Below are 13,923 nucleotides of genomic sequence, written 5' to 3' on the forward strand. Positions count from 1 at the left end.
AAGTTTATACATAAATCTGATCAATGTTATTCCTTTCTGTTTCTCTGAATTTTGCTTAGAAAATTTTCGAATCTTGTTTTAAATATTGGAATCACACTAAATTATTTAACATTCAGTAATTTTGAGTACATCTCTGTTTGAATTACATATTTTATAGTTTCATTTATGAAATTACATTAAAATAAACACAATGAGTTTAGTTGGCAATATTGTTTTGAGAGAGAAAAGAATTACTTTTAAAATTATGGATTTTCAAGAAAATAAGGATCAATATTAGTCATATTTTAAGGATAAATAATGTAGAGCCATTTTTAAGAACTCATGAGATTTTAAATTCTATCACTTTTTATCTTAGAAGCATAAAGAATTAATTGTGTCAAAACATTATAAAATTTACAAATCCAAAAATCAATTATTTTTACATTAGCATTTCTGATGTTTTCCTTTATTTAAAAATATTTAAAGAGAATTCTTCTTTCATCTATGATGGTGTAACAAACACTGAACTTAACCTCCCCACAACGAACAACTAGAAAATTGGACAAATTTTTTTAAACAACTGGTTTCAGACATTGGGCTGCAGAGAGTACAGGACTGTGTAATCCCTGAAAGAAGGGAAACAAACTATGTGAACCTTATGATCACCCTGGCTTTCTGCCTGGAGGCAATTTAAGGGCCATAGGCACAATGAGAAGGAATTTAAACAAAGCACAATGGCTTTCTTGAGATGAGGAAATGGAGATCAGTGTTCATGGAGACTAACTTAGCTGGGAGTTCCAGGAGAGAGTCATGGAAAAAGAGCTCCAGTAATCTGCATAGGGATTTCCTATAGCTGTGCACTAGAAGAAATGTAAAAGGGAGCTCTTCAGGAGGAAGGAAATGATACTAGATGCAAACTTAGATCAATATAAGGAGGTTAAGTCATCAAAAAAATTATAGTATTTAATGTATGTTCACCCAGTAACAGAGCTTCAAAATACACAAAGCATAAACTGATAAAATGAAAAGGAAAATTAACAAATTACAATCTCAACATTTTGTTCTTAAATATAACAAGTAGAGAAAAAATCAGTAAAGATATAGCGGACCTGAAAAACACTATCAAACAAGTTGACCCAATTTCACCCAACAACAACCAAATACACATTTTTTTAATTGCACATGAAACATTCACCAAGATAGACCACACAGTAGTCCACAAAGCATGTCTCAATAAATGTAAAAGAACAGAAATCATCAGAGTAGGTTCTTTAACCACAACAAAATGAAATTTGAAACCAATAAGAGAAAGCTATGTGGAAAAATGTCCAAGTATTTGGAAAATAAACAACACTCTTCTAAATAACTCATGAGTCAAAAAATCACAAAGGAAATTAGAAAATTTCAAAAGTGAATGTAAACAGAATATATAAAAGTTGTGGGATGCAGCTAAAATGGTGCTCAGAAGGATCTGCATGGTCTTAAATGTTTATATTATAAAATTAGAAAGCTCTAAAAATCAGTGTTCTAAGCTTCCATGTTAAGAATCTATAAAATAAGAGTCAAATAAAATCTAAATAAGTAAAAAAAAAAAGAAAAAGAAAGAAAAGAAAAAGCAAAAATCAATGAAAAATAAAATGGACAATCAATACAGAAAGTCAATGAAACAAAAACCTGATTCTTTGAAAAGATCAATAAAATTGATAAATCTTGAGCTAGACTGAAGAAAGAAAAAAAGGAAAGACAAAAAATATCAATGTCAAGAATTAAAGATCAGATATCACTAATGATCTTATAAACATTAACAGGACAATAAGAGATTATAAATAACAATAAATAAATTTGGCAACTTATGTAAAGTGGACAAATTCCTTGAACATTTCAAATTACAAAAACTGACAAAAGAAGTAACAGAAAAATCAAAAGAACCATAAATTTATTAAAGTTATTATATTTATAATTAAAAAGCCTCCCCCCCACCACCAAAAAGTATTCCTAAGCTACAAGGCTTTACTCATGAATCCTATTAAACATTTAAGACCTCTCCTACACAAATTCTTTCAGAAAACAGTGGAGTTAGGAGCACTTTCCAATTCATTTCAAGAGGCTAGCATACTCTCACAGTTACAACAAAACAAAACTACAGACCAATATCCGTCATAGATGCAATATCCTTAACAAAATTTTAGAAAATCAAATCAAATAATATATTAAAAGGATAATACACCATAACCCAGTAAGATTTCCCCCAGAAAAGTTTGGTTTAACATTAGGAAATCAATCAATGTAATTAACTAAATAACAGAATAAAGGGAGAAAATATGCCCATTTCAACAGATGCAGAAAAGCATTTTCCAACACCCATTATGATAAAAAGTCACAGCAAATAATTACTAGAAACAAGTTTCCTAAACCTGATGAAGGATAGCTATTAAAAAAAAAAAAAAACTACATGTAACATCATACTTAATGATGAGAGACTGAATGCTTTCCCCCTAAGTTTGGAAGCCAGGGAACAATGCCTACTCTTACCACTTCTATTCAGCATAGTACTGGAGGTCCTAGCCAGTGTAATAAGACATGAAAAAGAAGAAGAAGAGAAAAAGATATACAGGTTAAAAGGAAGAAGTAAATCTGTCTGTATTAGCAAATGGCATTATTGTGAACATAGAAAAATCTGTGGAGTCAACAAAAAGCTGTCAGAACTCATGAGTTTTGCAAGCCCACAGGATACATTAACATACAAAGAAATCAACTGCATTTCTATAAACCAGCAGTGAATGAACTACTGGAAATTGGAATTCAAAAACAATACTATTTACAATAGCATCAAAAAACATGCAATACAAAACAGTGGTGGGAGAAATTTAAATGGCAAATAAACGGAAATAAATACTACATTTATATGTCAGAAGACTCATTATTAAGACACCAGTTCCCTCAAATTTATTTCTAGATTTAATCTAAAGAAATTTTTATTTATATGTTAATTCTATATTATATAACAATAATATATTATTTATACATTAATTCTATATTAAATGTATACATAGATTTAATTCTAATAAAAAATCCCAGCATAAAATTAATTAGTTGATTCAAAATATATATGGAAATGCAAATAATCTAGTATAATAAGAAAAATTTTGAAAAAGAACACCACCAGAGAACTTATACTATCAGATTTCATTAAGCTAAAGTAATCAAGACAGTATGGCATTGGCATAAGGATAAAGATATAAATCAATGGCACAGAATAAAATCCCACTCCTAGGCATATACCTGGAGAAAACCATAATTTGAAAAGATACATGCACCCCAATGTTCACTGCAGCACTATTTACAATAGCCAGGACATGGAAGCAACCTAAATGCCCATCAACAGAGGAATGGATAAAGAAGATGTGGTACACATATACAATAGAATATTACTCAGCCTTAAAATAAAGAACAAAATAATGCCATTTGCAGCAACATGGACAAACCTAGAGATTGTTGTACTGAGTAAAATAAGTCAGACACAGAAAGACAAATATCATATGATGATATAACTTATATGTGGAATCTAAAAAAAGGGTACAAATGAACTTATTTACAAAACAGAAGTAGAGTCACAGATGTAGAAAACAAACTTATGGTTACCAGGGGATAAGGAGGGGAGGGATAAAGTGGGAGACTGGGATTGACATATACACAATACTATATATAAAATAGACAGCTAATAAGAACCTACTGTATAGCACAGGTATGTCTACTTCATACTCTGTAATGGCCTATAATGGGAAAAGAACCTATAAAAAGAGTGGATATATGTATAACTGATTCACCTTGCTGTACATGTGAAACTAACACAACATTGTAAGTCAACTATACTCCAATAAAAAAAATTTTTTATTTTTTTAAAAAAAGAATGCAGAAATAGAACCACACCTATATGGTCAGTTAAATTGGACAAACATGCCATTAATTCAATGAGGAAATATAGTATATTCAACAAGTAATGTTAAAACAACTGGATATCTATGTGGAAAAAAATAAATGTCAATTCTTCACTGACACTATATACCAAAATTAAAATGGATTATAGACCTAAATGTAAAAGCTAAGAATTTAACACTTCTATAAGAAAACATAAGAGAAAATATTCACAAATTTGAGATAGGAAAAGATTTCTTAAATGGGATAGAAAAAGCACAAACTAGAAAAGAAAAAACTGAAACACTGCACTTTTCAAAATTTAAGACCTCTGCTCTTTGAAAAATAACATTAATAAATGAAAAAACAAGCTATAAACAAAAGAAAATATTTGTAATTCATATATCTGTCAAATGACTTCTACTTAGAATATAAAAAGAACTCTTAAAATAACATAAGACAACAAGACAATTAAAAGTTAGCAAAAATTTGAACAGACACTTTGCAAAGAAAATATCAATATATGAATGGCCAATAAGAACATGAAAATATTCTCAATATCAATAGTTTTCAGGGAAATGAAAATTAAACCCAAATAAGCTAGGACTACAGCCTCACTAGAATGGCTAAAATTAAACTGACTTACGATACTAAGTGTTATAGTGTAATGAGGATTCAGAGCAACTAGAATTTTCATACATTGCTGGTGGGAGTATAATATGGTATAACCACTTCAGAAAACAGCCAGACATAAAAAAGGACATACTGTATCCTATTTATATGAAACTTGAGAAAATACTATTTTAATCTATTGTGACAGAAAGCAAATCAGCGGTTGCCAAGGGACAAGGTAGGGGGGGACGTTTTTTTGTAAAGAGACATATAAAGGAACTTTTTTGGATGATAGAAACGTTGCATAACTTAATAGTGGTGATGATTACATGGATGTATAAATGAAAACATATACTTAAAATGGGTAAATTAGTATATCTCAGTAAAGTTGTGGGGGGTTTTGTTTATTTATTTATTTTTGGCTGCATTGGGTCTTCGTTGCTGGGTGTGGGCTTTCTCTAGTTGCAGCGAATGGGGGCTACTCTTGGTTGTGGTGTGCAGGCTTCTCATTGCGGTGGCTTCTATTATTGCAGAGCACAGGCTCTAGGTGCGTGGGCTTCAGTAGTTGTAGCACATGGGACCAGTAGTTATGGCTTGCGGGCTCTAGAGCGCAGGCTCAGTAGTTGTGGCGCGCAGGCTTGGCTGCTCTGCGGCATGTGGGATCTTCCTGGACCAGGGCTCGAACCCATGTCCCCTGCATTGGCAGGCAGATTCTCAACCACTGCACCACCAGGGAAGTCCCAATAAAGTTGGTTTTAAAGAATGTTTGGACTTGAGACATGAGATTTTGGAATAACTCTTATTTCTGCCCTCTCAAATGTCTTTATTCTATCACCCAAAGGTTTCAATCATACTATTTTAATAAAAAAGCACCTCACTCTATTTTTACCAAACTGTATTATGTTAAATGTCAGCCTTAATCACTGCCATTAATATCTTGCCATGTTAAATTTTTGTTATTTCAGGAGTTATTAAAATATTATTTTTAACTCTAATAAAGATAAAAATATTTTTTATTAAGCACTTTCTATTTGCAAACACTCTCCCAGACACTTTACATACATTTTTCCAAATTCCTATAAATAATCCTGGAAGTTTAGCAACACTGCCTTTAATAAGGATAAGGGGCTTACACAAACCACAGAAGTATCTAGTCGATGATGGAATATGGAATCCAATTCCAGTCTGAGTCAGTGTTTTCACTGCAATAGCCACCACTCACTGATTATGGGCAGTATGATAACACTTAAAAGTGTAGACATACATTTTCTTCATTGCCTTAAGTAGTAGTAAAGTAATAGTAAGCATTAACTATTTCCACTAATGAATACAGTTTTCCTCAAGATTTTCCAAATGAAGTAAATCAGATTTTTGTCTCAATTTCTACTGTTCAATGCCAGAGGGTAAGTGTTTTAAAACATAACTGACTCTATTGTTTAGTAATAATTACCTTCACTATCCAGGTCATCACTTTGAGCAAATACACTGTCAACATAAGACTCAGGAATGAAGGTCCATTCATCAAATTTATCAAGTATTTCTTCAGAAAAAGTCCCACTGCTGCCTGAGGCTGTTCCTTCTTCCACAGCACTTTTCATCTGATATCCGAGCACCATTCTCGCTAGGGTGGATCCTATATCTAAAAATAAAATGATATACCAGCAACAACTTTTTATTTTTCAACATCTTTATTGGAGTATAATTGCGCTACAATGTTGTGTTAGTCTCTGCTTTATAACAAAGTGAATCTGCTATACATATACGTACATCCCCATATCTCCTCCCTCTTGTGTTTCCCTCCCACCCTCCCTATCCCACCCTTCTAAGTGGTCACAAAGCACTGAGCTGATCTCCCTGTGCTATGTGGCTGCTTCCCACAAGCCATGCCATTCTCTCACTTCGTCCCAGCTTACCCTCCCCGTGTCCTCAAGTCCATTCTCTACATCTCCATCTTTATTCCTGTCCTGCCCCTAGGTTCTTCAGAACCTTTTTTTTTTTAGATTCCATATATATATATGTGTTAGCATATGGTATTTGTTTTTCTCTTTCTGACTTATTTCACTCTGTATGACAGACTCTAGGTCCATCCACCTCACTACAAATAACTCAATTTCGTTTCTTTTTATGGCTGAGTAATATTCCATTGTATATATGTGCCACATCTTCTTTATCCATTCACCTGTCAATGGACACTTAGGTTGCTTCCATATCCTGGCTATTGTAAATAGAGCTGCAATGAACATTGTGGTACATGACTCTTTTTGAATTATGGTGCTCTCTGGGTATATGCCCAGTAGTGGGATTGCTGGGTCGTATGGTAGTTCTATTTTTAGAAATCAATAATTATACAAGCATAAACATATATCATACCAAAGTTCCTTATATAGTCTCCTACTTCTAAGATTTTTTATTCTTACTTCAAAGTCACTTTACAATCATGATACTGTATAAAGTAGCAGGCAATGAACTTAAATTTTTTTTTAAATTTACACAAAGCTTTGGTGTTGGTGACAAAACTGAACCTTTATGAAACTAACTTGATCCAGGAAAAGGTCTGGGCCTTGAAGCCAGACAGGCCTGTGCTCAAGTCACCTGCAAGTTATACAAGCTCCCTGAGTGTCAGTGTCCTCACTCGGGAAGTGAAGACAACAATATACACAGCACAGGATTATGGAAAAAATTAAAGAATATGAGGCATGTGAAGTTTTTAGCAGAACACTTAGGACACAGAAGATAATAAATGATATTCTTATTTTTATAAACTATTTGCTGAGTGATTCATTCTATTAGGAAATTTGATGAAATTTCAAAATTCTTCTTAACATTCTTCTTGCTATTTTACTGCATTTCATATTATGCTCTATTTTGACGAAATAAGTTGGCAGAGTTCTCATTGACCTACATATATCCTGGAAAATTTCTTCAAATATTACTCTCATAACTCACATTACAACATGTGTGCGTAACTCAAATAGTACTTGGAAAATGTTTTAAAGCTTTGAATTCAAAATGTTCTTTACTCAGACCAGTTGTCAAAAAATTATGGCTATGCCCTCCAATCTCTCAAATGACATTATATTTTTTAAATTAGGTAAGACTTGTCAATACTTGTAAAAAACTTCGTACAGAAATAAAAGAATACCCTGAATGTATATCTCCCTTTGTACCTCTCCAAAGGCCCACAATTCCTCTCCATCAGAGATCAAAGATTAAAGTAAGCAGGTTGTTCGCATGAGACCAATTGAAGTGATAAAACATAGACTCTAATCATATTTCATTAGTTTCCAAGGTCCCCAAAGGCAACCAGGGCACCCATTTCTGGATTATTTTCTCAACATGGTCTTTTCACATTCGAACACTTATGACTACCATATCCCAATTGTCTTTTCACCAATATTAGTATACTAAAAACACTGTTCTCTAACTGTTTTTTCCCTTAAGAATGCATTCTAAGGGCTTCCCTGGTGGCGCAGTGGTTGAGAGTCCACCTGCCGATGCAGGGGACACGGGTTCGTGCCCCAGTCCGGGAAGATCCCACATGCCGCGGAGCAACTAGGCCCGTGAGCCGCAACTACTGAGCCTACGCGTCTGGAGCTTGTGCTCCACAACAAGAGAGGCCGCGACAGTGAGAGGCCTGCGCACCACGATGAAGAATGGCCCCCGCTCGCCTCAACTAGAGAAAGCCTGCGCACAGAAATGAAGACCCAACACAGCCAAAAAAATAAATAAATGAATAAATAAATAAAATTAAAAAAAAAAAAGAATGCCTGTATTATGGACCCCTATCAGCATATTCCTGGGTCAAAAAAGTATGGGTGTACATTTAAAGTATTAATGGATATTGCCAAATTTTCCTCAAAAGAGGAAGATTTTAATTCATATCTATAATGTGTGAAGTGCCTGTTTCCACATATGCTTAACAACATAATTTCTTACCGAATTTTCTATTTGCCTATACTATATTTAATGAGCACTTACTATGTGAAAAGCACTAGTATAGATGCTAGTGGTAACTGTCATCAATGTACTTAATGTATACAAGATCTATATTAACTTGAAATTACATCCTTAAGTGAAATGCGAAGTATACTAACTTGAAAATGCAAAGTATATATGTGTTTATGTTTCCATGCACACATTTTAATTCATATGTAAGCATACAAAAAGTCTAGGGAAAAAATCTACATTGATTATCTATAAGTGAAAAAATAAGTTGTTATTTTCTTCCTTAGGATTCTTATGTTTTTCTATTTGTAAATGCACATAGATTATTTTTATAATAAAAAATAAAATATGTAACAAAGAAAAGAAACCTGACAGAAAGATCCCACTGTTTTGCTCTATCTTTATAAAATATGTATTTGCTGGCTCATAAAGAACTTAAATATAATGTCAGTTTCAAGCATTTCTTGACAAAAAAAAAAGATATCCAAGCCTTTACAATATTTTTGGCTTAAGTTGAACCAAACTGGAATGAAAACTAACTAAAAGATTAGTGATTTTTAAAAATACTACTAAAATTAAAACTTGTACAGACTTTCCTGTTAATACTTACTTGTCTCTTTTCTTAAATTAGATGTCTTATCTGGAAATAGAGGACCAAGCCAAGAAGGTTCAATTTTTCCCATACAAAATCCTCCAAGGCAGATGCTATTATTGGCCAGATCCAGGGCAAGCCTCTTTAAGAGTAAGCTGATGATTTGGCTGTCGCCTTTCCCAATGCTGATTGTTAGAGCTTTCCGTACATCCTGCTCACGGGATCCACTATTCAGTAACAGTTCTACCACTTTGGGACTGCTCGCTTTCTCACATACCTATTAAAGAAAAAGAGAAGGTAAGCACATTAACAACCTGTCATTTTTCCTTTTAAGAGACTGATAATCAAACTTGGTGTGATTTTTCGCTACATCCGTAAATTCAGAATGAAACAAAATAAGGCAAAACTCATCCTTGAAATAGATTAGGAAAATAAAATAAGATTAGCACCACAAATATCAGAGCAGCATAAATCAATCTGCCACATGAGAGTCAGTTACCATGAAAAAGGCAACATGGTATGAAATAAAACTCATAGGCTTGAAGTCAGAATACCTGAGGCTCCAACAATTTACACGTTTCTCATACTTTCTGGACTTCTGTTTGCTCACTGGAAGACATCTGGGAAACTAGTACCTTAACACAGTAAATGCTACTGCCCTGCCTTCATTCGTGACACAGAATAACTAAGTGTGAGTATAAATATCATAAAATTTGCTAATGCCATATGCAAAGGACAGTCATCATTTACTTCTGGTTTTCCAGGACAAGAATTTTAATTTCCACAAAAACATATCTTGTCTCTCAGTTTTCTACCTTCCCCTGAATGTTACGTTTTCAGAGCAGGTCCTCAAGGTGGGTTAGCATGCTAGCTGCTACAAAAACTAGAGTGACCATAGTAAGCAGAGAGAAGCCTTAGCAACCTGCAGCATAGCACACTGGCCCAACCCAGCAACAGCTTCTGAAAGGCTATGGAATGTGATGTTATCAACTAGAAGAACAAAGTCATAGATAATATAAACATTATATGCCAGGTACTGTGCTAACTTCTGTAAACACATGACCTCCAATCCTTATTTTTAAAAAACCTATGCCGTAAAAATTATTACCCCCATTTTATAGATGAATATTTAGGAAAAATATGTGATTTGTCTAAACCCTTAGAGCTAGTCAATAAGAGACTTGGATTTGAAATCATATCTGCTGGTTCCAAAGCCTGTGCTCCTTTCATGACCCAATATTAAGGATTAAAAAATAAAAGGAAAGAAGACCCTAAGATTCAGGGTACCAGGTCAGTGGAACAAGGTGGTTGGGGAAAATTCCTGAATTCTTCAGAATTAAAGTGTGTCCAAGAGGTTTGAGGGGACAGTCCTGTGGTGTGATGGCACCAACTTAGTGCCCATAGGTCTCCAGGATCACCCACCTTCAACCCATTCTCCCCAGAGCCACTATAGTACTTTTCTAGTCTGGATATGATCAGGTCATTAACCTATTTTAAAATCTTCTAAAACCTTTCTGCTCCAGGACATTCCCCCAAATACGACATGCAATTTTTCAAACTTTATTACCTTCATTTATGCTATTTCTCTTGCCTCAAATATCTAATTCTGTTCTTCAGCCAGTAAAAAGATGTTCATTCTTGAAGGAATAGTTTTAAACTCTCTTGCACATTAAGTCCTTGCTATCAGCTTTCCAGGCTACACACACCCTTCTTCCTCCGATGCCCATCCCATTTTGTTTAACATAGCACTTAGCACACTGAACTAGACATGCTTATCTGTTTTATAACTAGAATGAAAGGCATGGATGCTACTGCAATTCAATTTGTACCTCTGTACCCTAGCACAATGCCTAAGGAATATATTTAATTTAGCAAATTATTAAAATCCTTTAAGGGTCCACAGGAAATTTTAAAGGAAGGAAGGAAGGAAGAAAGGATGGAAGGAAGGGAGGGAGGGAGGGAGGGAGGAAGGGAGGAAGGGAGGAAGGGAGGGGCAAAAAAAACTCATTTCTTCTCTTGGAGCCCAGAAATCTTTTATCTCTAAATTATGGCATTTACTGCCTACCTTGTATTAAGGTGATTTATGTTTTATCCTCCCCCATCTCCCAATAGACACTTTGAAACCATCTTGAAACAGGAAACTCCTTTTCTATTCTTTACTGAATATCTAGCACTGTGCTTTCCACAGAGAATATGCTCAATACATTTTATAGCAGAATTTTCCTCAGGGGACCCAAGCTATCCCAGTTGATTTCAGGGATATGGTGCCATGAAGAGATAAATATATAAGAAACAGTATCAGACAAAAGAAATAAAATTATGAAAGTAATTTCAACTTCATGAGAAGGAAAAAAAATACTGCTCAGATACACAGTTTTGTATTTTAATAATGAGGATAATTCAAATATAATCAAACTGTAATTTACTATCCTTTGCCATCTTGTCTCTCATATTCTAATTTATAAATAATTCAGCACACAATCAAATCCTAATATTTCAAACCAGCATTCAGGAATGAATGTATAACCCCCTCCCCCCACCACCACTATCATGAATCTGTTATGTAAACAAAAGATTAAAGCAGGCCGATTTTCCACTACTTACCTGTAGAGTGTCCTCAGGCAAGTTACTTAACCTTTCTGTGCCTCAATTCCTCTCCTGCATAATAGGATAGTACTAGGACTTATTCCTAAGGTTGTTGTGAGGAGTTTATTAAGTAAAGGGCTCAGAGCAGGGCCCAGGTGATAATGAACACCACAGAAGTGTCTGCTATTATATTTATTCACAATTCATTATCCTTGCTCTTCCCACCATGACTTGATGAGTCATCTTCAGGTCTCCATTCATGCATTTTCACACCCGATATTAATCCTCCATATTCTTCTCTACCAGTCATGTACATTACACTATTATTATATTCACCTCAGAAAACCTAACAAGATTAAATCTGTCCTTGCTCTGAATAGTTCTTAATTATGCAGCATTGGTGCATGAATAGTCTTGATTATGTCACTTTACAGTGGTACAAAATAAGGTATGTTCAATCAATCTACCCACAATATTTAATCAACATTTATCATGTTAGATACAAATAATCTCTGACAACTAGGATAAATTCTTTACATTTAATACACCCATGGATGTAAAGATCTGATTTTAAGAAGAAAAGATATAAATAAGTACATTAAGTCCAAAAGAACTTGGGAAGAAGAATAAGGTAAAAAGCCTTTTGTATAGAAATATTTGGATAAATTGAGAGAAAAGTAGAAAGCACTCCCTGTGGTGAATGTAGAGTAATTGTACTCAAGTGATTTTAGCTATGTTGTTTCCCTAGGAAAAATCTGAAGGGGAAGTTTCTTTTCAATCCAAGTAACATTAACTCAATGATCTCAAGATCACACAAAAGGTACACAATAAAAACATATTAAATTATTGAGGAAAATAATTTAATTATCTTTAATAACAGAGAAGCAACTATTTTTAATGTTGCTTGCTTAAATGAAAATATGACTAATTTAAATAATTTGATTATGTATTTGGCATAAATTAATTCTGCATGAAAATGAGTTACAGGTTCAGTTTCTTTTTAGGTAGATTGCTAATAGGTGCTAACTTAATCTTACAGTTGACAAATTGATTTGAATCCATAGGTGACTGGGAAATTAAATAAAGTAAGGCTTTAAAAGTAAATTATTGGAAAACACAGCACTCTGCTGGTTATTTAATAATGTATATTAAACCACTACATAATTGCTTTGTTGGAAATATTAAGTAACCAGAAAATATATGTAGTGCTTCCCGAATGCTATTATAAATGCTAAAATTTATAGAATGAAGACAAACTTGAAATAACATGTAATACACTCTGATAAATACGTACCGAATTCATACTGTATGTAAAGCAGTGAGTTAGATATTCTGAATGATACATAGATGAACCTTGTACATCTCTACTTTCACATAACTCACAAAATATAAAGAGTGTACATAAACTGTCACGGACTTACACAAGAAGTAAATCTTTATTTTGTATGGAGGTCTGGGAGTGTGGGGAGGGCTTTATTGAGGAGAAGGAATTTAGGTTAGATTTTGAAGGCAAAGCAGAATTTGATATATGTGTTTGCACAGTGCATGAGGGAAGGGAGAGAAGGGAAGCAGGCCCAGTGCCACACAACTGCAGGGTGGCCCACAGCAGGGTTGTCAATGGGTACAGCACCCCAAAGTGTGCAGTACACAGCCTACAGGGCCACATGTGGTAGCCCTGAGGGGAGAATTTTCTAGAGAGAGAAACTGAAAACAGAGAAAATAGCTGAAAGATGATCAAAACAAGATAAAACCATGTGTTGTATGGTGTGTGGCTGGAGAACGATTTGCACAGAGATGCATAGTAGGAGACACATTTGAAAAGTTATTTATCAACTTAAGAAGCTAGGTAGAAAAATAAAATGAATGATTAGATAATAACACCTAAGGGACCTATTACCTCTGAAATTCTGTGAATCTAAACTCCTACAAATCACAAGCATTTGTTCAATAAACTGATAAATTCTGTAGTGTAGAATAATAGGATGTAGATAAGAGCTATACAATGGCAGAGTCAAATAACAGAAAAAAACAAAAGTGAGTCCTTGAATATTTACCTGACAAATTAAAGAAGCTGCTTCTTTTGCTCGATTGGCATCCGCTCCCAACAGAAGCAAGCATTCGACCATGATGCTGTTATTCTGATCACATGCTCTCTCTAGCATCACACTTTTTAACTCATCATCCATGGCCAATTTTGCAAAGCACTTGCAACAAAGATTTAGAAACTAAAGAGAACGGAAGTGAGGATTAGAGTCAGCTAAATGTGTAACAGTTAGAATACAGGTGAAAAACAT

General features: G+C 34.1%; 1 protein-coding gene across 1 annotated transcript in view; it reads right to left on the reverse strand.

The window, feature by feature from the left end:
- Positions 1-13,923, reverse strand: part of LRRK2 (leucine rich repeat kinase 2) — a 152,970-nt gene that overhangs the window by 80,206 nt on the left and 58,841 nt on the right. Inside the window, exons 18-20 of the mRNA XM_079938391.1 lie at positions 13,684-13,854; positions 9,062-9,320; positions 5,957-6,145 (exon numbers count right to left, since the gene is read on the reverse strand). Of these exons, the coding sequence (XP_079794517.1) occupies positions 5,957-6,145; positions 9,062-9,320; positions 13,684-13,854 (619 nt within the window). The remainder of the gene's footprint in view (positions 1-5,956; positions 6,146-9,061; positions 9,321-13,683; positions 13,855-13,923) is intronic.

The sequence above is a fragment of the Stenella coeruleoalba genome (assembly GCF_951394435.1).
Source record: "Stenella coeruleoalba genome assembly, chromosome: 11".
NCBI lineage: Eukaryota > Metazoa > Chordata > Mammalia > Artiodactyla > Delphinidae > Stenella > Stenella coeruleoalba.